The following is a 27,028-nucleotide window of genomic DNA, read 5'->3' as shown; positions in this document are numbered from 1 at the left end:
GCCACAGAGAAACATTCTGGTCTGAGTGGCCTGAGCTGCTACCTAAGGCCATGGGGATATCCAGGCCCAGGCTGCTGCTGGGGACCATGTCTGGGTTTATGGTCCTATGACAACTGGGGTCAGTGTTGATGACTCAAGCCACCAAAGGCCATGCAGATGTCCCTGGTCTGGACTGCTGCCCGAGGCACTGCGCTGAGTGGGCTTGCCTCTCTCTGTCCACCACATTCAGGAGAGCTGGCCCTGAAGTCGTGAGAACGAGAGCGCTGTCCCTGCCCTTCACCAGCTACAGCACTCGGGAGAACTGAGGCCTGCACCTCCCTTGGGCTGCACAGTAAAGCTGGCCCTGGTGGCAAAGATGTGGGTGAGCTGGCCCTGAGGATACAAGAGCAGGAGTGGTGACTCTGCCCCTTGCTGGCTGCAGCATTGGGTGAGCTAGCCAGGACAGTGCTGGAGAGCTCTCTACCTGGTGGTGCAGGCATGGGAGAGCAGGGGTGGTGACTGACCAACCTGGCTACCTCCCAGGCCCAGATCCAGGGCTTGGAGTTGGCCCACCCCAACATCTACCCAATCTGTGATCTTCTGGAGCACATGAAAGGGCTGGTCCTGCAGTTCCAAAGCTGCAGGGTCTCCATGACATAGGACAACAACAGGATATCCGAGAGGAGTCCCGTGAGGATCCAGTGTTGATGGTGTAACTGAAGCCATAGGCCTGGAAGCAGACCAGTGACTCATTCATTGCAGTGAACTTTTCCAAGTAAAGATGTATGGATAAAAGTGTAAACTGTGTGACACACTGCAGCTTCCATAACAAGATCTTTTTAAAAATTCTATCTTACTTTCTTTTGTGTGTGTGTGTGTGTGTGGGGGGGGTGGTGGGCATGGTTGCAAGGGCAGAGCGCGGAAATAAAGGGAAGGGGAAATGAGTGAGATTGGGGTGCATGATATGAAATTCACAAAGAATAAGATGTTAAAAAATTCTACTTATAAAGAAATTAGGTAAAGGCCATTGGAACCTCACTCTCTGTTACCCTTTGGCAGGGTTCTGCCACATGATCCAGTTAGGACTACAGAAAATAAGAGTTTTGGTAAAAAGGGACAAGAGGACTCTAGCTGTCTTCAGTACAATCCTGAACGTGTGCAAATTTACTTCACTCTCATCCCTTTACTTATGTTATATGCATATTAGAGTGACTACAGAGAGAGAGAGAGAGAGAGAGAGAGAGAGGGAGCGCGCAAGAGAGCGCACTCCTTTCTTGGTCAGGACAAGAGTCTTTCTGTATTTGCAGCAGCCAGCTTAGGCCTTTTCATGCTTGGTAGGACTGTCTGCTGCAGGGAGGCAGAGGAGAGTCTTCTAATTCAGCTTGTGCATGCTTGCTGTCTCCTCCCTTCTTTTGTCTCTTCATCTCCTAACCCAGATCACTGCTTTGTCTCTTCCTGATTTTATCGCTGAGAAGAGCCAACCACATTCAGAGACTCAGAACTATTGTTGGAACCAGCTTGCTCTTGTTCTCAGGTTTCTGCTTTCTGTGCCATCTGGGCACCCTCGTGGCCAAGTCAAATCATTCTTCCCCAGTCCAGTTCCATTATGGAGCAGGTGCTGAGAGAAAACTGGGTAACCCAGGAGCAGAAGCTCCAGCTGGGAGGCCAGACATTCTTACATCAGGCCCTTACATTGCCATGGTCCGTGTCACTGAGCAGTCAGGACTGTTCAGTGGATGAACATGCCGGATACTTCGCAGAAGTTTGTTGATCGCCAAGGCAAACCTCCTCCTCTAGCTTCGTCAGTTGAAGTGAGATGTGACTTTTATTCACCATTGACACAAAAGTATATTGAAGATAAACACAGGGTAATGAAGCTTTATGCATAGAAGACAGGACATGGGCATCTAATACATTGGATGAAGGATGTGTAGAGTAAGGTTTCTCAGGTGCGTCTATATCAGACTCTGTGAGAAAGGTGGTAGCTGGGCTGTATGGGACAGTGGATCACTACTGTTTTATCTACTCAGTGATATCTTTTTAAAAAAGAAAATATTTATTTTATGTACATCAGTGTTTTGTCACCATGTATGTTTGTGTACCACGTATGTGCCTGGTGCCTGAGAAGGTGCCAGAAGAAGACACTGGGATTGGAGTTAAAGATGGTTGTAAGCTACCATGTCAGAGCTGAAATTGGTCCTCTGTGAGAGCTGCTAGAAATGTTGACTGCTGGCCATATCCTTAGCCCCTGTAATGTCTTTTTGATTCCAGATACGAGTGAGCTTTGTTCACAAATACTGCCTCCCTGCTCTGAGACAGAGAGTCTAAGTACATAGCCCAGGCTGGCCTGGAATTCAAAATTCCTTCTTTCTCAGCCCCCTGAGTCCTAGCATTAAAGGCTGTCACTGTCATGCCCAGCTTCACCAGTGCATCCATCTTGAGTGTATTCCCCTCCTGTCTCTGTTTGATCCATAGTCACTTTCATTTATGAATTTTAGATAAATTAGACAGTTTTGTTCTCAAAAAAACACAAATATTTGTGAAGAGGTAAGAGCCACTGCTGCATCTTTATTTTGTAGGAGAATGTACATACCAGTAAATTCCAGGCCACTTCTCTTCATAACCAGATCCCTTTTCTCCACGACCCAGTCTTGAAATTTAAGTTTAAAATTAGAGTCTATGACTCTAAGATGATTGCCAATTTTACCATCTTGTTCTGAAATCAGGCAAATACTTATTTACAATTTTGTTGTTGGAACAAGAATGGCTTTACTTAATGTTAAATTGAGCATCTTATCTACAGGCAGGGTGAAAGTAAGAAATTAATATAAATCATTTCCACCAAATGTTTGTCCTTAGAAGTTGAATGCCAACAGCAAATGTCTGATTTTAGACAGAGAATATTTCATGTAAGGAAAACAGACCAAGATAGAGACAAATCTAAGAATGTTGAAGGCTAGGATCAGGCCCAAAGTATGGACACTAAACTCCAATGAGTGTCACTCAGGACATGGTGCCTTCCAAGAGTCTGGTGAGATCAGGAAGGCATTTTAAGGGTTCTGCATGCTGTCTTCAAGGCTCTATGTCAGTGATTCTCTTGAGAGTGGGGTACAAAAACTGAAGGGGAAACCTGACAGGTCAAGGAAGGACCTTGAGGTGGAGAGATGGGATTGGGAAGGAGACAGACTTGAGCTCATGGCTGTGAAATTACCTGCTGTAGAGCTGGGCACATCACAGGACAAGCATGTCAATCGTTGTTTGTCCCTTTTCTCCTTAAAGGTAATGAAATTTGTGTAACCTTGTTTTCTTGCCCCTTTATAAAGGGCTGCTGTTTGCGTCTGCCCTCTCAGCACAAGAATTCTTAAGCCAGAAGAAAAGAATTTCTTTCTCCTGATAATAAAACCTGATTCCCTGATTCTTTGCTATTTTTATTGTTTTCAGGGGATAAATAAGTAAAATGGAAGAAAACCATTTGGAATATTAATACTTTGAGCTGCTTTTTCTAGGCCCTGTAATTTCATACAAATAATTTAATTTGGGATTTCAAGTAATTGTAATTATGAATGTTATTTTTCGGGTTTTTTTTTTTTTTTTTTGGAGTTTTTATATCTTGAAGTTAAAACTGAATTAATAGTATACACTCCTCCCTTTTTACATGAAGCCACGTCCACTTAATCTTTTTTGTTTGTTTAAACAAAACAGTGCATTACTTATGGAATTAAACTAATGAAGTAAATATTATGAATCATACACTCTCTAATCTGGTACTCATTCTTATTTTCCTGACCCTATCTTTTGTTTTCTGTCTTTCTTTCTCCCTTCATATAGGTTGTCAGTCCGGTGTACAGCTCTTGGAGTGAGGGAGCAAAGGTAAAGGCGGTTGTAATGCCCTGGCTGCCCCAGAGCATCTTTTGTTGTGCAATGGTTATTCCCGTCATCTCTCTGTGAATCAGATGTGAGGAGCTGCTTTGTGGAAGGAGTCCTTTGCAAAGAGCACATCAACAGGAAAGAGAAAGAGACATTTAGTTGGAGATCTCTTGCTGAAATGGGTTTAACTCTCCTTTTGCCAGTCACCACTAGCCTGACCTCATACATTTTTAGTACAATGGAGTGGCTGAGCCTTTGAGCAACCACCATTACATCATCGTGGCAAATTAAAGAACGAGGTGGGAAAAGAGGACTTATTGTTGTCATGGCCCATGAGATGATTGGAACTCAAATTGTTACTGAGAGCTTGGTGGCTCTGCTGGAAAGTGGAACGGAAAAAGTGCTGCTCATTGACAGCCGGCCATTTGTGGAATACAATACGTCCCACATTTTGGAAGCCATTAATATCAACTGCTCCAAACTGATGAAGCGAAGGTTGCAACAGGACAAAGTATTAATTACAGAACTTATCCAACATTCTGCAAAACATAAGGTAAATTATTCCTTTTATGACTTTTAAAAGTAAGTGGGCATACTAATGGAGGAAATAAAAATAAAAAATTAAAAAAATTGAAGCTTCATTTTTAAGTATACAAAGTAATTTGAGGAAATTTTGGTTGCTTTTTAGACTTGGTAATCTTGCAATACCTAAAAACAAATGAACAGTCATACTGCCTCATTGAGACTATTTTGAATTAAGTCAGGCATTGTGGTTTATGCCTGTCTGTAATCCTAGCATGGGAGGCTGAGGGGGAAGGTTGCTACAACTTCAAGGCAAGCCTGGGTTACATAGCAAGATCTTGTCTCAAAAGTGCCAGGGGAAGGAAAAGGAATATTTCAAATTATACGGAATAGCTTACTTACTGTAATTTGGACACATCCTGCGTTTCCTTATTTACATATTAGTATCTCAATGGAATTGTTCTATCAGTTTAAACATCTTGTATTATCCTCACATTCTTTGAAAGTAAGAACTGGGCTGGAGAGATGGCTCAGCGGTGGGGAGCACTGGCTGCTCTTCCAGAGGACCTGAGTTCAATTCCTAGAAACCACAACCATCTGTGATGAGATCTGGTGCCTTCTTCTGGTATGCAGGCACACATGTAGGCAGAACACTGTATATGTAGTAAATAAATAAATCTTTTCTTAAAAAGTAAGAACTTAATTCTTAGAAGTGGAAGTAACATTAATTTGTGACAATATTGATTAAGACATTATGCTCAGGAAAATTTATTACTGGGATAATGAATTGTATATGTGTTCGGGAAAACTCTTTCTTCCCCACTCCTCCCCTTTTTTGTTTGTTTGGTTTTTTTTTTTTTTTGTTTTTTTTTGAGTCAGGGTCTCATGTGACTCAGGCTGTTCTCAAAGGTGCTATATAGCTAAGGATGGCCTTCAACTCTGGATAAGTGCATCTTTTAGTAAACAGCTGGTTTTCTTCTTGTGACATAGGGGCCAGTGTGTGTGCGTGTGCGTGTGCGCCAAAAGAAAACCTTGGGTATTATTCTCAGAAATGTAATCTACCTCCTTTTGAGGTCTCTTCCTGGCTTGGAACTCAGCAATTAGACTAGGCTGACCCCATCATCACACACACACACACACTCACACACACACACACACACACACACACACACACACACACACACACACACACACACGCAGATACCTCCTGCAGGAACTATTTTAACAAATGTTTCTTTAGGTGAAAGATTGTTTTGTTCCATTTTGTTTTTATTTTGCAAATTAATCATTTGTGAACTTTACCCTTGTATATTATTAAGTTTTCAGCACACTTTAAAAGTTGCTTCAATTTTGCCTTTGAAAAGTAGCATATAAAACTTAACCTCTTCTATGCTATCTATGCTAATTTTATCCAGTAAAATTGATTGAATCTCATTATTACTCTTTTTTGTTGTTGTTGTTGTTGAGACAGGGTTTCTCTGTGTAGCCTTGACTATCCTGGATTCGCTTTGTAGACCAGGCTGGCCTCGAACTCACAGTGATCCACCTGCCTCTGCCTCCCAAGTGCTGGGATTAAAGGCGTGTGCTACCACTGTCTTGGTTTCAAGTTATTAATTGAAAATAAGAAGCCATTAACTGTTTCAAAGTCAGTAAAATATGAGCTCTTACAGAGCCAGAGATTATTTTTCTCAAACCATCCCTAGCCCCCAATTCCTTTCTGAGATAGGGTCATAAGTAGCCCTAACTGGTTTGAATTTGTGTTAGGTGAGCATGACTTTGAACCCGATTCTTCTCCTTCCAAGAGCTAGGACAGTAGGTGTGCGCTGCCGCGCCAGGTTCTCGCCTTCCTTCTTCGTCTTTTTTTTTTTTTTTTTTTTTTTTTTTTTTTTTTTATTTATCATTTATACACTATTCTGCCTGTATGTACACCTATATGCCAGAAGAGGGCACCAGATCCCATTATAGATGGTTGTGGCCACCGTGTGGTTGCTGGGAATTGAACTCAGACCTTCGGAAGAACAGCCAGTGCTCTTAACGTCTCACCTTCCTTCTTAACAAGTTTCACATTTGCATTTTAGGTTGACATTGATTGCAATCAGAAGGTGGTAGTTTATGATCAAAATTCCCAAGATGTTGCTTCTCTGTCATCAGACTGCTTTCTCACTGTCCTTCTGGGTAAACTGGAGAAGAGCTTCAACTCTGTTCACCTGCTTGCAGGTGAGTCTGGGGCACGGTGGAAAGGACATGGCCTGCTATTTGATTGTACGAGAGCTGCATGGCAACTGGTGTGTAAAGTGAAGTACAGCTTTTGATTGATGTTAACGGTTCCTTGATCTTGAATACTGTTTTTCCTCCGTATTAGTCAGTGGTGTATAGCTTTGCCTTTTGTTTGTTTGATTTTTGCGGCAGGGACTCGCTGTGCAGCCCAGGCTAGCCTCAAGTTTGAAGCAGCCCTTCTGCCTCAGCCTCCCTAGTGCTAGGATTGCAGGCATGGACTGTCACGCCTGGCTTGGTCAGTGTATTCCGACCTGGCTAAAATGCCTCTTTGTGTTTTATTAGCTGGAAATGTCACATATGGCCAGCTCATAGCCACTTGCTCCTCTCTGATGATTTTTCTTTGTACCTGCTGTGTAAGAACACTTGAGTTATCCACATCTTAGCTCTTAGGAGTTCTTACCCTTTGGCTAGAGCAGCATTACAGTGTCAGACTTCTACTGAAAACACTTGAGGGAGACTCCAGAGATGAGCTCACCTTCTTGGGCATATAAATGATGAAATAAAGAGCAAAGTGTGCAGACTGTTTCTTCTAATTGTCAGGTAGACTATTTTAAAACTTACTTACTTGTGTATTCTTTTTGTGTGATTTCCCCCTCCCCCCACCCCCCCTCCCAAGACAGGGTTTCTCTGTCCTGGAACTCTTTTTGTATACCAGGGTGACCTTGAACTCACAGAGACTTCTGCCTCTGAGCGCTGGCATTAAAGGCATGTGCCACCAGGTTTTTATGCCTAGAAAAAATGTCAATATATAAATGTTAAGCCAGTGGGTAATTTTGTAAAGCACGTGGCTCTGGCTCATAAGAACGGGAAATACAGTTGATCCTCCATAGGGTCTGGCTGTCATATCCAAGAGTGTTTTAAAATGTGACTTAAGAAAAAATATAAACACATCAATTTTAAGATCCCGTTGGTTGTTGGTATGTGAATAATTTAGAAATGTTAACACTTGGAAGGTCCGTGCGGGGTTTAGGTAAGATTCTTGTATCCCCAGTTCTACCATACATTTTTGCTTCAATTCTCTAGAAATAGGGATAGTTTTTGTTTTTTGTTTTTAGCCATTCTCTCCGGTCATCTCTAACTACACCTTATATTTATGCTGTGACTCTCTCAGGCCTCTGTGTGTATCTTTAAGTGAAACCTACTTTTTAGAAAATGCAGTTTACATAATTATGTGATTATGATTATTATATTTTGTCCTGTTTCTGTTGATGTTTGTGTGTGTGTGTACACATGTATGTAATGCTAAGCAGATGTTCTAGCAATGAGCTAATCAACCCTTGCCCTCTCACCATCCTGATATGTACATTTTAAAAGGCTAAATAAGTTAGATATAACAACTATTTGAGTTCTATTAAGGGTAAATTTGGTACTCAGTTCAAGGTTTTGTCGCTACTGTGATGGACTTTACTTCAGAGTGCTATTAGTGAGTTCAAGTTTTTTTGTGCTCTCCCTTCCTAGGCCCCGAAATGCAGGGGATCATGTTGGGCAAGTTACAGTGTTAACTAAACCACACTCCTAGTCCCAGTCTTTAAAGAGTTTTTGTGTCAGGATATCCCACCCTGCTTTTCTGAAACATTTTTTCAGTAGGGAGCTCTGACCTGACGGCTTGGTCAGCAGACAGCCATTCTGTAGGTGAGGTCACAGTGAGTTTCTCTGCTGAAGGGCATTCCTTTGCTTTGTGAGAAGGTTCTTATCAATCGTGTGTGGCTTTGGGAGAGGCAGTCCCTGGGCTACAAGGAAGACCAAGCGTTCAGTATAACTAGCTGGAGCAACCATGTGACACGCTTAGTAAGGCTGCCTCATTCCCGTTTCACACAGAGATGCTTCCTAGATGTGGGCAGTGATGAGTTAATGGATGAGCATTGGGTAACATGGGTTTAGAAGTCACTGGGCTGGATCCAGTGTGTATTCCTGCTGCTTGCCCTACAGAAGTAAAACTCAAGTTTGCAAGCAAGGGGGCCACTTTCAGTGTTTGGTAATACTTTAATATAAGCCTTAGATATTGACAGAAGGAAGAAAAGAAAGACTGGAGGAGTAAAAGAAAAGAGTGGTGCTCTGGCGGAGTCTGGATCTTCTGATGGACTTGGTGTAAGACTAGCACTGGTACCCTAGGTTTCTAACACTTTTGTTGACACTTTCCATGTAGCTGAGAAGAACAGGGACTATGCTTTTTCCCTGCTGCTCATGGCTGAATGTCTTTAGAAAAGTCTTTTAACTGGAGTTATGCTTTTTTTTTTTTTCTTTCTCAGCTACCAGAAAATAGATGTTCAACTTATCCTGAGAATATTTTGTATGTGTGTGAATCAGATAGTACATGTGAAATCTGTTTCAGGAGTCTTTTTGAAGACTGTCATCATTATGAGTTAGAACAAAAATAATCAGTTGCAAACAGTGATTTATGATCAACTATTTTGGTTTTATTAACCTTGGCTTTTGCTTACCCACTATTGATCACTTTATCATTTTATTTATTTGTTTATTTGCTGTTTTCCTTATCTAAGAGTGCTAGATTTATTTCACAGAACTTCAATAAATATAGGACAAAACAACAACAACAACAACAACAAAACCAAAAAACCCTTACCTCAGGCTTTTGTTTTATTTTAACAGAAAGATACAGAAATACATTAATTTGATAGCAAGTAGGTTAAAAGATAACATACAGATAAACAATACTATTCTGTTACCTTTTCTTATTCCATTTTTGTTGTTGATGTTGTTGTTAGAAAGGGTCTTGCCCCACACCCACCTCATGACCTTCCTGCTTCCACTTCTGCCTCTTTGTCACATCCTCCCAACATGTCCCAGCATAGCATCTTAGTCGGCTTCCTCAGCCTCCTGAGCATTGGAGCTGTGGGTGGGTGTAGCCAAGCCTGGCTCTCTTCTCCCACTAATGAAAGCAGAAGTGCAGCTTTGGGTGTACTTTAGTGGTAGGGTATGTGTTACCGTGTAAGGTCCTGGGCTTAATCTAGTCATCCCATTGCTTCTAGAAGGAGGAGTGGAAGGAGGGAGAGGATAGGCCCACATACTCATAGTCTCTCCTTTCCTTTTGTTTTCTGTGATTATGGAAATCAAACACACTCAGGTATATCCCTGTCTCATTTCTGTCCTGTAATGAGTGACAACTACAGCAGATAAAACTCATAATGAATCACAGACATCAGCTCTCACGTACAAATAGTTCAGGGACTCTTCCACATTCTCCCCATGTGCCTAAGGCTCATACTTCCAAGAATTTCTATAATATTCTAAGATTTTCTTAAACTTGGCAATTTCTCTTTCTTTCTTTCTTTTTCTTTTTCTTTTTTTTTTTTTTTTTTTTTTTTTTTTTTTTTGTTGTTGTTGTTGTTGTTGTTTTTAAACAGCCTTTCTATGTAGTCCTGGTGGTTTTGGCTGGCCTCAGACTCATAGAAATGTTCCTGTTTCCACCTCTCAAATTAAAGGCATGAACATCTACCATGCTTGGTCTAGGATGCTTTTTCTTTCTTTAAAAAATTATTTATTTTATTTCACATATATTGGTGTTTTGCCTGCATGGATGTCTGCATGAGGGCATCAGATTGCCTAGAGTTGAGGTTATAGACAGCTGTGATCTGCTGTCTTAGAATTTCTATTGCTGTAAAGAGACACTATGTGTTATTTTAAAGAGAGAAAATCCCAAATTGCTTGATTTTTACCAGTGAAGACTCAGGAGCCAGATGCTGGGGTGAAAACCTGCTAGCTCAGAGGGGCAGAGAAAGTACCTAGCTGACCTTCCTACTTAGCTCATGTCCAGAAGGAAAAAGCCAAAAGCTAAAAACCAATACCTCAAAGCTAAAAGCCCCAAAAGCCAAAACCTCAAGGGCAAAAGCTTGCTAGCTCAGCTGACGTGCCAGAAGGAAAAGGCCAAAAATTCCCTTCTCTGTGCTATCCTAAACACTCTACTTTCAAAGTCCCTCTTTCCTACTTCATCCTTGTCAGCTGTGCCCACAGCAACTCTTATAAAGGAAAACATTTAATTGGGCCTGGCTTGCAGTTCAGAAGTTTATTTAGTTCATTATTGTCATGACGGGAAACATGGAGGTATGCAGGCAGACATGATGCTGAGAAATAGCTGAGAGGTCAGCATCTGGATCTGCAAGCAGTGGAAGTAACAGTACACACTAGCCAGACTTGAGCTTCTGAGACCTCAAAGCCTGATGACATACTTCCTCCAACTAAGCCACACCTACTTCAACAAGGCCACACCTTCCAAAAGTGCCACTCCCTAAGGCTTATGGGAGCCATTTTTATTCAAACCACCACATCTGCCATGTAGGTGCTGGGAATTGAACCAGAGTCCTTTGGGAAAGCAACCAGTGCTCTTAACCATTGAGCCATCTCTGTAGCCCAGTATGCTTTTTCTTAAAGGCCTTTTTTGATTTTTTTTTTTTTTTTGACAGAGTTTCTTTGTGTAGCCTTGGCTGTCCTGGAACTCGCTCTGTAGACCAGGCTGGCCTTGAACTCTGAGTGTTAGGATTAAAGGCATGTGTACCATGCCTAGCTAAGAGTTGCCTCTTATAAAGGAAATATAGAACTGCTTCATCCTATGCTAAATAGTAGATTTGAGCAACTAAATACCATTATTAAGCACTTTGTGAGATATGGTCATAGGTACATTGTTAAGAGCTTTTATAAACATTGATTAAAGGACAAATACTTTTTTTTTTTTTTTTGAGAAAGTTTTGCCTAGTGTAGATTGAAGTGAACAAATGTATATTGAGTCTTCATGTATTTTAAACAGGGGTCTAGAGTGATTTAATAGCTCTGTTAATAAATAGTAAGTTTCTGTGTAACAGAATTAATTACTGTGCTTCCCAAGGAAATTATAATAGAACTCAAATTTTCTGGTTACAGATTTGCTGTGTTTGCTGCTTTTTTTGTTTTTTTTATTAACACTTTTTATTGATTGATTGTGAGTTTCACATCTTGCACCCCAGTGCCACTCATCTCCCCATCTCCTCATATCTACCCTTTACCCTTGCAACCTTCCCCCCAAAATAAACACACACACACACACACACACACACAAACCAACAACACCATCAAAAACACAGCATAGACAACACCTCATTGTGAAAGCTGTATGTCACAGTGTGCCCCACAGTATATCCCTCTGTCCACACATCTTCACTTGCAAATGTTGATTGCAGTGAGTCATTGGTCTGGTTTGAGATCTGGCTTCTGTGACACCATCAATATTGGGTCTTCATCGGGACTCCTCCCATTTACCCTGTTGTTGCCCTGTGCCATGGAGATCCTGCAGCTTTGGATCAGCAGCACTGGCCCTTTCACCATTCGCAGATGATACAAATTTTTGGTGTGAGCCAACTCAGAGCCCTGGATCTGGCTCTGGGTGGTAGCAGAGCTGGTTATCCCACCAGCTCTCCCTTATCTGCGCCACCAGGGCGAGCTCTCTAGTACTGCTCTGGCTAGGCCACCCAATGCTGCCATCAGCAGGAAGCAGCGTCAGTTCTCCTGGCTCACCTGTGTCCAGGCTTCCAGAGCCAGCTCCAATGTGTTGCGCAGTCAAGGTTCAAGGCCCCACTCTCCCAAGTGCCTCAGCCCATGAGGAGCTGGGCCAACTCTCCCACTCTCACACCCTCAGGGCTAGCTCACTGGTGCCTTCTTAGCCATCAGGATCAGCTCCACTGTGTTGACTAGGTCGCACTCTCCTGAGTGCCATAGCTAGTGAAGGGGCAGAGCCAGCTCACCTGCTTTCCCAATCCCAGGGCCAGCTCTTTCAACTGCTGCAGGTGGTGAGGGGTGTGGTGGGGAAAGAGCATCACCCCTCCCCTCTCCCCTCCTCCCTTTACCCATGCCACATAAAGGCAGATGAGTGGTGGGTCAGCTCTCCTTTGCTCTCATCTTCAGGGATGGCTCACCCACACCCACTTGACCAGGGTCAGCACTACTGTTCTGCCCAGGAGAGGTACAGGGCCCACTCTCCTGAGTGCTGCCATTGAGTGAGATCAGTCAAAGGATTGCCATCTGCTCTGCCCCTGGCTGATGTAAAAACACCACTACCAATGAGGTTTCTCTTTGCCCATTGCAAGGGGGTGGTCTGTGGTATTATTATCAATTCTATTTCCTAGTTTGGTTCTTCTTCTCCTCTGAAAGTGAAAGAACATTTTCAGTCATTCCTAACCAAAACTTGTAGCATCTGGTAGGAGATTAAAATAAATATATTACATTAAAAACACTCCAGTTATTCAGAATTGATTACAAAGCAAAACAACCAAGTCAAAACAAAACAAAACCCAAAACCAGAAGTGACCAAGAATTACCAAAAATAGGTGCTCATATTTATATATACAATGGAATTACTTATTCTTAAAAACCAAAGGGCTGAGGGTTACAGCTCAGTGGTAGAACATTTGTCTAACATAGATGAGATTCTGGAGCCAGTCTTAGGACTGGAAAAAAAATGTGCTATTTTCTATGAACTCAGCATTATGTTGAGTGAGATCAGTTAGGAACAGAAGGAAGGATGCTACATTAGACTCACGTACTGAGCCTAAAAAGCCACTGACATAGACAATTGACGCCAGATGTGTATGCTTGTAATCGCACCACCTGGGAATGGATGTAGCAGCATCAGAAATTCAGGGTGCTCCACTGAGGCTACATAAGCCTGACTCAAAAAGCCAAAAAGAAATAAACAAGCCAAAAAGGAAACAGTTGAAAGGGTGGTAGGGGTGATGGGGTTGATGTTGATTAAAGGATACAGACAGACTTTTTTGTGTGTTGTTTGCTGTTTTTGGAGACAAGTTTCGCTCATGTAGCTTTGGCTATCCTAGACTCACTTTACAGGCCAGGCTAGCCTTGAGCTCACAGAGATCCATCTGCTCTGCCTTCCTGGCATGCGCACTGCTCCCGGCTCAGACAAACCTTTTAAGTTATTAATTGAACAGTTTCTAGAGGTTGCAACATGGTGAGTATATTTAATAATACATTATATAGTTGAAATCTGTTAAGAGAATAGAATCTGTTGTTATTATATCTGAAAAAATATATAAAGTGTGGTAATATTCAAAATTTATATCAAATGATCACTTATAAACAGGTTTTACCTGCTAGTAATACTTCAAGAAAACTAGAAGAAAAAGAATCACTTTTGCCTACTTGTTGCCATAAATTTTCCCAGTGTTCTCTGAGTCTTAGTTTTCATGAAATTATTTAAAATAAGATGGTCTTTCCTGCAGTTGTTACTTGCCAATGTGTTTGTCGCTTTCTAGCTACCTGACTAAGACATAATGCCTGAAACTGTCTTTTATAAAATGGGCTACAGAGCCAACTAAAACAGTTCATTCTTTTTTTTTTTTACAAGCCAAACAAAAGCACCCACCCTGGAAGACAAGGGCGACATCAATCTTCTCTTGTCCCACTTGTGTCATTGTGCTCTGGGGAGATGCCAGGTCTAGGTGAATTTGGTTTTTACATTGTTGGGCCTTTAGAATTTGATGGTCACATTTGTGGTTGTGCTGTAGATTGGGCTCTAAGGAAGGACCACTGGGAGAGCAAAGGCTTGTTCTTGTCATGAGTCTCCTGGTTCCCTTGTGGACCTCCCCTTCTCTGAGAAGAAGGAGCTGGAGGGATGGGGGCGGGGGACACATGAGGGTGGTACTGGGAAGGGGGAGGGAGGGAGTGGGATTAGGCTGTAAAGTAATTAAATTAACACATTAAAAAAGACAAAAAAAGTTTCCTGGTTAATTTGGGACACATGTCTAAACAGAATGAAACAAAGGAAAGCACATGATCATGTGCTGTGTGACAGTGATGAGAGATGACTCAGTGTGTAGTCTATAGAAATAGGGGAAGATTTAGTTACAGCAATGGAATTTTAGATGAACTTTGAAACTGACTAATATTTGAGTATGGAAGTACCTTTAAATTCAGTGGAGAATTACAACGTGAGAGCTCAATGGGGAAAGGCTCCTGCTACACACACACAAAAGGTGACCTGAATTTAATCTTCAGAACCCACATAAAGGAAGAATTAACCCCACAGAGTTGTCCACCTCCATATATGTGCCAAGACAAACTCCCCTTCTGCAAATAATACATTAACATTTTAAAAAGCCACGCACTGGAGAGATAGCTCAGTTAGTGCAGTGCTTGCCTAATGTTCACGAAGCTCTGGATTTAATCCCCAACACCACATAAAGTGGTTGTGGTGGCACACACCTGTAATTCTAGCATTCTGTTGGCTGACACAGAAGGTTTGGGCAGTCAAGGTCAGCTTGGATTTCATAACTTGATGTCTAAAAACAGCAAACAGCAATGAACATGGATTCTGAAGATTAATGAAGAGACTGAGTGCTTTTTTTTTCTGTAAAGAGGAAGAAATGGGAATTGAGACAAATTGATATTAAATTATACAAACTCTTTAAACATAAGAATTTATTTATATGTATGGTGGGAATTGTCAGCTGTCAGAGATTTCGCTATGACATCTGTCACCTCTCAACATCTGTCACTTCTCAACTACCAGGTCTTTCCGTCTATAAGAAATCTTCATCTTCTCTTACCCTTTCAAGCCAACACCATCAACCTTCCAGAATGCTCTAGGAGCCTCTGTCTTGCCACATTCCATCCCATTATGCACAGTTGGAGCCAAAGTTAAATATATTTTATTTGCAGATAGTTTCACTTTTCAGTTTAATATGTGTCAGTAATCTTAGGATAAATTGTAGAATCCTTAACTAAGTGTAACAGTGGCTGATTTCTGTTTGCCTCTCTGTCTTTGGAAAAGCTACCCTCTCTCTCTTCACTTTCTCTCCTTCTCTTCCCCTCTCCCCTTTCCTCTTCTCCCCGTCCTTTTTCCTCTATGCTCTGCTCCCCTCTTCTATATCATCCTTTCTTCCTCTTGCCCTTTTTCTCTCCCTCCCTTTTAATATCATCAGTCTTTATCCCATTTTGCTTTGAATCTGCAGCCTCATGGTCTCTGGGCCTCCACAGAAGACTTTTTTCCCTCTGCCTTTGGAGTCTCTTTCTCTGCCATTTATCTAGGTGTTTCCTACATTCAGTGTAATTTTATATCTTCTCCTGCTTACCAGGTACAGTTGGTCACCACAGTTTTTTTAGCTACCAACCACAATTAAGTTTTGATGGTATAATTATTTGGCTAAAATTTGTCTCACTACATTGTCAACTCTAGAAAGGGCCTCTGTCTTGCTTCACTGGCCCCTTTGTTAGCGCTGTGTTCACATTATAGTACATGCTCATTGAATGATTTGTTTGTGTGTTCGTTTTTTGAGACCCAGTCTCTCTATGTAGCACTCGCTGTCCTGAACCTATGTAGACCAGTCTGGCCTCAAACTCAGAGATCTGCCTGCCTCAGCCTCCCAAGTCTTGTGATCGAAGGTGTGCACCATCACATCAGGCTCTTAAATGATTTTTTTTGTTTGTTTGTTTTAAATGTGTGTGTCCTAGATTTTATTGTTGCTTGGATTATTGAATAGGGAGTGTTTTCTTCCTTTGCTGCTTTTTGAAGTCTCCTATGAAATTGTGGAGTTGGTCATAGAGGAGAACAAGGTTTTGCTGAGTTTTTTTTCTCCACTAATGTAGATTGAACCTAGGGCCTAATGCATAGTTGGCAAATGCTCTGTCACTGAGCATACCCCCAGCTATTATCTTTTTCCTTTGAGACAGGGTCTCACTAAATTGCCTAGGCTGGGCTTGAACCTACAATTTTCCAGTTCCAGCTTCTAAATAACTAGGATAACAGGTCTACTCCACCAGACCCAGCTAAGGACTGTTGATAAGAATAGAATACACAGAGGCCGGGCATGGTGGCACACGCCTTTAATCCCAGCACTTGGGAGGCAGAGGCAGGCAGATTGCTGTGAGTTCAAGGCCAGCCTGGTCTACAAAGTGAGTCTAGGACAGCCAAGGCTACATAGAGAAACCCTGTCTCAAAAACCAAAACCAAAACCAAACAAAACCAAAAAAAAAAAAAAAAAAAAAGAAGAAGAAGAAGAAGAGAATACACAGATGGTCTTAAGAGCTTGCCCAAGAGCAGATTAGGAAGTTTTGAGCTGCACATAGAAAGGAGCTAGAAATGACTTGTATAGTGAGTGATTCGTAACTGTGTACTAGTTGGTCAGAGTTGAGTGACCCATTCTCTGGAATGAAGACTTATCATTTGCTTTTTCTCTTGATTCATAGAGTTACCTTGATTTATAAGCATATTTTAATGTACTTTGATGATCACTTACGGCACTTCCAGCAGCCTCTTTGGGGTGTGATTGTAACCATTGTCCTAGAGTTTTCCTAAGGGATGTGCCCTTGATTCCTTGACCCACAAAGATAGGACTGCAAGTCACACTGTTATGGAATCTTGGCTACTTAGGATATCTGAGAAAATTTACTTGCTATGTCTTTGTAAAAGTTCCTTGGGCTAAGAAGTTTAAGGATACAATGTTGCGTTTGGCTGACCAGAGAGGCATTCACTAGAGCTACCTTTTTTCCTTTGGTAGCAGAAGAATATTATTTTCTCTTTGCCTTCTCCCTCATGCTAAGTCTATGGGACATTGTAGCCTACAAATAGGACACAGGTTTTGTGTCCCCACACATGCCAACATAACTTTTGTCTTTGAATGGAATCAGGAAATCCTTTTTGAATACTAAAAATATATAAGACTTGTAACCATCAGCAGTTATTCATTGTAACAAGGAAAGATTCAATAAACATTTGTGGAATCTTAATTATATGATAGGCGCTGTGTTAAATGGTGAAGTGATTATAAGTGTTATTCACAATGAATTATAGAGTGAGAAATAAGAGAGGCCAGCACGCGCACACGCACACACACACAAATTCACAGTTACCAGGTTATTCATAAATTCTGCTCAACCACCAGTATGAATTTTATAGAAATCAATTTTTGTTTGTTTGTATGTTTTGTGGTTTTAAGATAGGGTCTCAACATGGCTCTGAACTTGGCATGAACTTCACCACATCAAGTGAATTTTACAGAACTACTAAATCAGATGCCAGCAAGATAGTTCAGCAGGTAAAGACACCTGCAAGCCTGACAGCCTGGCTTTCGTATCTGGGAACCATGCAGAGGTGGAAGGAAAACCAGTTCCACAGGGTTGCCTCTGATCTCTTCCCCCAAATCAAGTCAGTTAACATTGTTTTTAAATGAAAAGAAAGAACTTCTAAACTATCAAGACCATAGTCAGAGACACTGGTTAGGAGAGCATGTATATTTTTATTGCAATGAAATAAAATACAAACTTTCAGTATTTAATACAGCAAAGGAAGATTGTCTTACCATTTTAGCATTGAGTATATGTATGTGTTCAGAACGTTTTGATGTAAAATGTATTTTGTTGGCTAGAGTAAAAAAAAAAATTGGAATATAGTGCTGTAGAAGAGGTGTCACTTGTGCTTGCCTGTGGTTTCAAAGAATATATGAAACAATTTGTAAGGTTTAACTTAACAGAGGCCCAACCAAATAAGAAAGCACAATTTCTATGTTAGGTACATGTAAGATGGGGATTGGGGCAATATTCTAGATATTAGATTGGAATTAGATTGTCTGCCTGAGTATTTTAAATCTTATTTTAACATCAAAACATTATTTTGAAATTTTTATTTGGCAGCAGAATAAAAATAAATTAAAAAAAAAAAAACAAATGGATTTGAGAGGGCTACTATTGAATTTATTCAAGTACGAGGTATGAGCTTTGAAACCATAGTGTGGTAGGAGGATGGAGGAGAGAGGGATGCTGCAGGAAAGCCACTATGCTGGTGTCTTAAGTGAGTGCTGCTGAGGTGCTGAGAGTGAAGCTCCCATCATGACCAGGATACAGAAGGAAAGAGAGAGATTTTTGGCTCTGAATTGATTTTTAAGCATCCATAGATTCTTTCATTGAAGTGACCAAAGGGAGTTGAAATATTAGATTAGAGTTTAGGGCACTAAGGCCAAACGTTCAGACTGGGAACTCTGGCTTCCTGGGAACAAGCGGGCATTCGTGGCCTCCTTAATGATTCTCCTCCCGTGCGGTTGGAAGCATGGTCCTCCTAAGTCCTCCCTTCCCATAAGTCCTGATACTGTTGACTCCACTGTTGTCTTCTCATCCTACTTGTACCAGAGGACCAGACAGGGCTTTCTCTGTGAATCTGGTTCTCCTACTTAAAGAACGTGTTAATATTTGTAGTGAGATGGTAGTTTGGGACTGTGTTCCTTTACTTCTGTTGCATTCTTCAATTAAAAAAAAAATGTTTGTGGGTGTTTTGCCTTCATGAATATCTGTCTATTCTGGTACCCCCTCGCCCCCCAAGAGGCTGGAAGAGGGTGTCACATTCTGCTGGAGCTGGAGCTACCGATGGTTGTGAGAAACTAGGTGGGTGCTGGGAATTGAATCTGGGTCCTCTGGAGAGCAGCCAGTGATCTTAACTGCTGAGTCACTTCTCCAGTTCCTATTGTCCTCCTGTCAGAGACCTTTGTTTATTTGAGGCATTTGCTAAAAGCCCTGGAGGTGAGTATTAAGATAAATTGTTTCTAGGCCCAGTTGTACATTGTCTGACAGATTAAAAGGTCAATAAACAAGCCATCACTCTGCACTCTGAAAACTAACGGAAATCACAAAATGATCAAATATATGCATGTGTGAGGATATCATACACATCCTGTTGTTTTATAAAATGAATATATGCTAAACACCAACAAAGCCAAACCAAAAGTAGCAACACCTGTAGAGGTAAGGCGTGCTTCAGTTTTACACCTTCACACTAGAATTAGCAAATAGGGAATTCTATTTATGTCATAGAATGTTTTGTTTTATAGAATCATCAAATTAGAGAACTATCATAAAAATGATAAACATGAATTATACGAAATTATTTAAAATTAAGGTTAAATTTACATATGCTATTTGAAAAACTGTTTTTCAGAAAGTAAAATTTTTGTATAAATAACATTTCTGTACGTAACTATAGAATTCATTCAGAAGATGGTGTGGGTGGTTCTCTTTATTCTGCCTCCCATGTTTGGCAACTCTGTCACTTAACAAAGCTCAGGTGACTTCTTGTCTGAATAAAAGCATGGAATAAAAACTTTCTTTTTACAGTTAGCCTTAGAGTAGTTGACATCCATCATTAGTTTGGTTAAAGGGATATGGTTTGACTTTTAGAGTTTGAGACTTAGAAAAACTGAGGACCTAGATATAGTTATATATTCCTTTAATCCCAGGATTTGGGATGCAGAGGCAGAAGGATTAATGCACATTTTAAGTGAGTGTGGTCCATACGGTGAATTTTAGAACTACTATGCTTACACAGTGAGATCTTGTCTCAAAAATAAAATAAAAATAATTAATTAAAAATGGAGTGTTACTGAGCTATAGTGAAGTATATATATGTACACACACACACACACACATACATATTTGCTTTTAGGAAATAACTTTTACAGCTGATTACAAATGAGCCAAGAAAAGAAAGTAATTGAAATTGTTGAGTAGAATTTTATGCATTTTAATTTTACTTGTCATATTTTCTCCCACCATAATGCAATGATGCTTCACAGTGATTTTTTTTAAACAGAAAGTAATACTTGTGATTGGAGTTGTGGGGGAGGTCCCCTCAGAGAAGAACTTTTTCTTGGCTGAATGAGAATATAGTGACATACATATAAACGATACATACATGCCTTGGAAACTATACCAAATGTTGGTCTCTGGTTGGATGGTAGAAGATTAACAAAGAGCAGCATTGTAGTGTGTCTATTGTTCTCTTTGTGTCCATTTCTCTCCAGGTGGAAGCCTCTAAATGTGTCTGATTACCTGCTAGATACTTCTGAGCCACAGGCACTAGTGTATAGCTGTTCTGAAGTTTATTTGTGTTTTAGGGAAATACATCTCAGGGACTGCCATTTTATATCTTCTCTATTCCCAGATGATAAAGAGCATAAAATGTAGGGGGAAGAGAAAGTTGGTAGTGTTAACGAGACAAGTCCGTGATAACTTAAAATACTGAGTGTTTTCACTATGGCTTTCCACAGGGAAAAGATAATGAACTGCTGTTGCAGGTTTTATAATACACTAACATGGATTGCTTGGGACAAGCCTTAGGACAAGGGCAGATAATCTGCTGCTTTTAGTTTGTATTGGGCACCCTTTGGAAGGAAGTATACATAAATGATCTGTGTGTGCTTTTCTTTTCATGTAGATCTTGTTTGCAGGAGAATCTTTGAAAGGAAAAGGGACAGTTAAGATATTTTGAAACTCAGTTGTTGATGAGGTCACAGACAGTTTCTAAAGGTTCAGGGTAAATCTGCAGTGTCTCATCTGTTGTCAATTAATGAAATGAAACTGGAGTCACTAGAATATAACAGTGAATGAAAGGTCAGTGAATGGAAAACACTGCCAATGAACGAGGATGTCATCCGAGTGGATGTTGTCGCAGATAAAGAGCAGGAAAATGTAAAATGTACTATTTGGCCGATGTAGTATTTTCTAGAAGTACACAATTTGGGACATTTCAAGCCAGATTGAGAACTAAGTGAATAATATTCTGATTTCACTGAAACCTATTAAATATTTCAAAGTCTGGTTGTTAGGGCTTATACTAGATATTAGTTGAAAATACCCAAAACAAAGTATGTTTTATTTAGCCACAAAGTCTCACTATGTAGCTTTGGTTGGCATGTAACTGGCTATGTAGACTAGGCTGGCCTGAAACTCTGAGATCCGCCTGCCTCTGCCTCTGTGCTGGGATTAAAGACGTGTGCTACTTTGCCTGGCTCCTCTGGTTTTATAAAGTATCCTACCATGTATTTTGGTTTGGCATTTTTTGTTTTGAGGTTAACAGTGGTTTCTGTTATTCATTTTTGTTCCGTGCTATGGGATTTTTTTGGAGGTACATTGAAGTTAAAGTGACTTAGAATCCCTATACTAATGATACAGCTGGACCTTGAACAGCCAGGCTGGCTGATTTAATATTATGATGGCTTCCAAATGGTTTCCCTCTGAGAGTTGTTGGAAGATTCCTAAGTGTGTCCCTCTGAAAGATATTTTCTGGAAGCCAGGACAAAGCTTTATCTTCGTTGTTAGCACGTAAATTGATCATGAGCAAACGATGATGTGTTGGCATTTTAACTAGTTGATTTGTGAGCTTTATTCTGGGTTCCATGTGAGTGTTGTACATGGCTGTCCTCTAAGCCACACTGCCACTATCTTCAGAAGTTTAGTGGGCCAGCTTGCCAAAGATCATTTTAGCTGGCTTCCTTGACTGTTGACATTCTCTCATAGAAGTAGTGGGTAGACAGAGCCACTGGGGCCCTCATCTGACCAGTCCCCTTTCCCTTGCAACCAGTTGTATGCAATTATGTCTTAATTGCTTGTTGCTTCTGGGTCTCTGGGAAGGGCTACAGTATACAGTTGGAGAATGGCTAGGGAAGGGCATATGAGAGAGGAGCCAATCATCATGCAAACCTTCCTGTGTGGCCGCTTTAGGGTTATCCCATACTCCTGCCCAAAACCCCTCACCCATTGCTCTGTCAGTGAGCCCAATAGACACTGTTTACATCTCCCCCTGGAAGAGATTTAAGCAACAGTTGTATTTAGTAAGTCTCCCCTTGTCTGTCTTCTCTCTCACTGAAGCATCTGAAACACACACAAACACATGCATGCATGCACACGTACACATCTCTATTTGGGGAAGGCAAGACACTTCCATCGGTTTGGGGAAAGGCTAGACCCATTGTTGGACTGGCACTAAGAGCTAACAAATCAGAGTTGTAAGGCTTGAACACCAGAAATAACAGTACGGCTGTCCCTGTCCACAAGGGGATGCTAGAGAATTTAAGAAGTAGACTCATGCCTTAGCTCTGCTGATTATTACAGAGCACAATTCTGAACCTCTGTGTTCTTAGGAATAGTAATGACATTTACTTCATAGAATATTGTGATGATTGAGGTGATGCCTGTAGGCCACACCTGTAACCTCTGTAGTGCTTGTTGTAGTTTTAGCTCAGTATATGCTGTTGTTACTTTTCAGTATGATTACTTAAAATAATTCGAGAAGTGGGCTTTTAAAATAAATTCTTTTTCTCTGAGAATATTTTACTGGGATGTGGTTTTGTTTGTCTTAAATGACAGAATTACTGTGAAACAATTTTTGGGTTTCACATATAGAAGTTAAAATTTTAATCATGCAATTAGTTATAAAATAGTGCCAGTGGGTTGGTATAAACTGAGCAAAGAAAGGTAAGAACCTTCACTGTGTTGCTGTAAGACCCACTTTTGGGGGCCACACCTTACAGCAATTGTATTCTGTAGTCAGAAACACTAAGAAAAATGCAGTGATAACACCCAAACAGTAGACATCTGTAAGCCCATGCTGCCTGCCTCCAGAGCATCTGTGGTTACACTTGTAGGTAGTGGAAGTCTAATTGAGGGCAGGTCTAGCATTTACTTGTATAGAATGCTACTAACAGCTAAAGATTTTAGAGGGATTTCTATGGTCAGATCAGTTTGGAAAAGCTTGTTTGACTTAAGTAAATTAAACCCCTTTCTTTGGGATAGCATTTTTGGAGTCCTTAATATAATAGGGCTTATAAAATAACAGGAGCTGTGGCTCCCGCAGGGGGTGAACTATGCTGTGCTTCTCTTGTATTTTGGACAAATCCCCTGTGTCAGCTTCTTGAAGAACACCAGTGCTTTGGAGCACCCTTGGGAAGTGAGGCCTACAGGGCCTGCTTTTTCACTTGGTGTCTCAGGAACTCCTGAAGAGGTGCTAGGGTGGAGGATGACTGCCATCACACACTAACAGCCACGACGCCTGCCTGAGTGCTTGCCGTGTACCACACATAAAACACTGCAGGTGTGCCAAGTAACACTTTTACAATTATTCTTATTTTACAGATGAGTAAGCTAGGAGCTGGGCGTTCAGTAACTTTACCACATCAGACATGTAGAATGTGCTAGGCTAGGAGTGAACTTGGATACGGGAGCTTATATTCTTGCTTTCCTTACTGTGTGGTCACTGGGCCTGTGTGTGTGTGTGGTGCAGGGCAGAGTGGTGATGCCCCGCAGTGAGAAACAACAAGGTGTCTCACGTGGCTAGAAGTCACATTTGGAAATATTGAAAATAAAATCCATACCGGTGTAGATCTGGAGGGCCTTGTCCATCATACAAACAATTTGGACTTCACAGTGGATCTGGTTCACTTGCTTTATCCACCAATTTATTTTAAACCTTTCAACTGCTCATGAGTAAGAACAGTTTTAAAATTACAGATACTTAGGCTGCTGCGGTAGCTCACTGCTCCTGGACCCTGGACTGAGTATCCACAGTAGAAATAGGTATCTAGTTGGGTTATACTTGAGTTGAACAAGTATTTTCCATAATTCTAATCTTCAAGCTTCCTGAGTTAAGATATGAAGAGGTAAGGATTTGGATAGTAAGGGATTTTATCAGAAACAATCTGGTTTTCATTTGGATAGAAATGTTTTCATTTGGATAGAATGGGATATTTATTTAAATTGGAGACTCCTGTGAAGACCTTAGTGATGTTTTCCCCCTTCACAGGAGTTCAGAGTGCTACATGAATTTCTCTCTATTGAATTTTGGCAAGATTATGACGCTTACTGAAGACCATAGAGCAGTTCATAAGAAATATAAGACTTGTCCACAGGGCTGGCACTAATGGAGGTGGCTTAACAGAGAAAGGCCTTTGCTGTCAAGCCTGATAACCCGAGTCCCATCCCTGGAGCTCACATGGTAGAAAAAGAACTGACTCCAGCAAGTTACCATCTGGCCTCCATACCTGTGTGTGTGTGTGTGTCTGTCTGTCTGTCTCTCTCTGTCTCTCTCTCTCTTTCTCTCTCTCACACACACACACAACTCTTAAAAAAGAGACTGTGGCTCTCCACCAGATTGCCGCCATCATGGACACGAGCTGTGTGCAGCCCGTCAAGCTGGCTAGGGTAACCAGAGTGCTGGGCAGGACCAGTTTGCAGGGACAGTGCACACAGGTGGATGTGGAGTTTATGGATGACACCAGCCACTCTATCATCGAGAGGGTGATGTGCTCACCCTATTGTAGTCAGAAAAAGAGGCTTGGAGGTTGTGCTGACCCTGCTGCTGGGTCCTGGATATCCACCTCTTAATACACAGGATGACCTACCACTGTTAAATAAAGCACTTGTATTATTAAGGGAAAAAAAGACTGTGGATAAAAACAACCCCAAGTTCTAAATATGAACCCAGGATTCTTGCCACAAGAATTCATCTGCTCTAATAGGATCTGTCAACACATCTTCGTAGTGCTTAGAAAAATGAACAGGAGTTCCAGAAATCAGTGGTAATTATGGAGCCTTGACTAACTGCTACAGAATGGTAATGACTGGTTATATAGACAATTTTTAAGAGTAAGGCATGATATTGATATCTTAAGAAAAGTGACCAGGCAGGATGGCACAACCTGGATCCCAGCACTTGGGAGGCTGAGGTTGGAGGAGTTCAAGGTCATCCTCAACCACATAGTTTGAAAGCAAGCTTACTCAAGACCTTGCCTTATCCCACCACCACTACCAAAAACGAATCTGTATGGTTGGAAGACTTGTTGAATCTCAGAAGAATTTACAGCATTATTTTTATTCTAAAAGAGTAACATTCAAGTTATCACTTTAAAAAATACCTGTTTGCTTTTTCTTTATACTCCTTTGCTATTGTCTTATTCTCTTTAATGTCCTATAAGTAACATTTGTATGTAGAGAGAAGGGGTATCACATGTTGTAGAGTATGTGAAGATGAAGAGACTGTCTGAGAAAGGCAGGGATCACTTTTAGTGCCCTCAGAACTTGCCCATCCATACTACAGCCTTTTAAGGTAAAGTTGGTGCTGGAGTCTACATCAGCTTCAGCACCAGCAGATGTGGGAAGGGATGTGCATAGACAGTGTTGCCTGCTTGTGTCTGCTTTAAATGGTTTTCCCCAAGTAGTTCCAGAAGGATGGTTTACTTTACTCGGTACATGGCATAATCTTACGATGTTTATTCTTAGGTGGGTTTGCTGAGTTCTCTCGTTGTTTCCCTGGCCTCTGTGAGGGAAAATCCACTCTAGTCCCTACCTGCATATCTCAGCCGTGCTTACCGGTCGCCAACACTGGGCCAACTCGGATTCTTCCCAATCTCTACCTTGGCTGCCAGCGAGACGTCCTCAACAAGGTGGGTGCTTCAGAACAGCTTTCTTTATGTGTCTGTGGGGAGCAGCTGGAAAAGATTCTGTGATCCCAGAAAGGAGGAGCACCATCAGTGCGACCCTCAGTTATGTGCTGCACCATCTTCCTGGTATCACTTGGTGTTATTAATGCCACAGGGCACCCAAATTGTTGTTGCTTGTTTTCCTCATAGGTCCAAGAAATTGAAATAAGATTTCATTTTGTTTTTTCATACTGTGAGCCTTGTCTGCTTGGGCTATTAATTGTTACTGTAATTGGGTGTCCTATATTTATAATACATTAATTTTTTGTAGCATACTAGAAAGGGATTTTGGTCAGCCCTGGATTGAGGAAGGTCCTCTTGATGGCAGCTGGCAGGAGAATGGGAAGAGATGGTTAAAGATGGCAAAAAACAGAGCTTCAGAAGTGTGCTCTGTCAGGTCCACTGTGTCTGAAGCTAGCTGAACAGTTTGCAGAGAGAGAAGAACATGAATTCTTGCTGAAAAGCTGTGGGCATCACTGAACAGGCATGCCCTGTTAGAGGAACACATACTGGATGGAGGCTTTTGTGTATAATAGCACAAATATAACAATTATAGAAATATAATTGGTTTCTACAGCTTATATGCTCTTAATAAACAAGAATGTTAAAAAAGAAAAGTAATTTTCCTATTTGGAAAAGTTACTTTTCTCTAATTTACAATGCTGCTAATCAAAAAAATCATCTGGCATTTTCAACTTTTAATTTTTTTTTCAGTTTTTTTGAGACAGGGTTTCTTTGTGTAACAGCTCTAGCTGTTCTAGAACTTTCTTTGTAGACCAGGCTGGCCTTGAACTCAGAGATCTTCCTGCCTCTGCCTTCCAGGTGCTGGAATTTGCCTTCACAGTGTATTATTAATATATTTCATCTTCTGTGAGATCTGCCTTCTTGAGATTTGACAGCTTATGTGTGAATAGAACCTCTCTAGTAGGGTCACAGTGCCTTGAGCATGTGACTACTATCAGTCCTGTTTTAGAGACTAATAAGCTATGTTACAGAATGTAAAATTAACTTTCTAAAGTCTTATATGTTCCTGTGGCAAAGTAAGAGATGTTTGGCTTATTTAGTCCATGTTTAAAAACAACAGCAACATTGAAGTCCTAGTTAAGTTTTCTATTTACACTTGGTAAACCTTAACCAGTTAGTAT

General features: G+C 41.0%; 1 protein-coding gene across 1 annotated transcript in view; it reads left to right on the top strand.

Annotated features, from left to right (window-relative positions):
* Nucleotides 1-27,028, top strand: part of Dusp16 (dual specificity phosphatase 16) — a 65,900-nt gene that overhangs the window by 21,731 nt on the left and 17,141 nt on the right. The window contains exons 2-4 of the mRNA XM_051155483.1: nucleotides 3,808-4,399; nucleotides 6,447-6,585; nucleotides 25,684-25,847. Coding sequence (XP_051011440.1) covers nucleotides 4,172-4,399; nucleotides 6,447-6,585; nucleotides 25,684-25,847 — 531 coding nt within the window. The 5' untranslated portion in view covers nucleotides 3,808-4,171. The remainder of the gene's footprint in view (nucleotides 1-3,807; nucleotides 4,400-6,446; nucleotides 6,586-25,683; nucleotides 25,848-27,028) is intronic.

The sequence above is a fragment of the Acomys russatus genome, chromosome 13 (assembly GCF_903995435.1).
Source record: "Acomys russatus chromosome 13, mAcoRus1.1, whole genome shotgun sequence".
In the NCBI taxonomy this organism is placed as follows: domain Eukaryota; kingdom Metazoa; phylum Chordata; class Mammalia; order Rodentia; family Muridae; genus Acomys; species Acomys russatus.
Note: the sequence above shows the minus strand (reverse complement) of the source record. Positions and strands in the feature narration are given on the sequence as shown.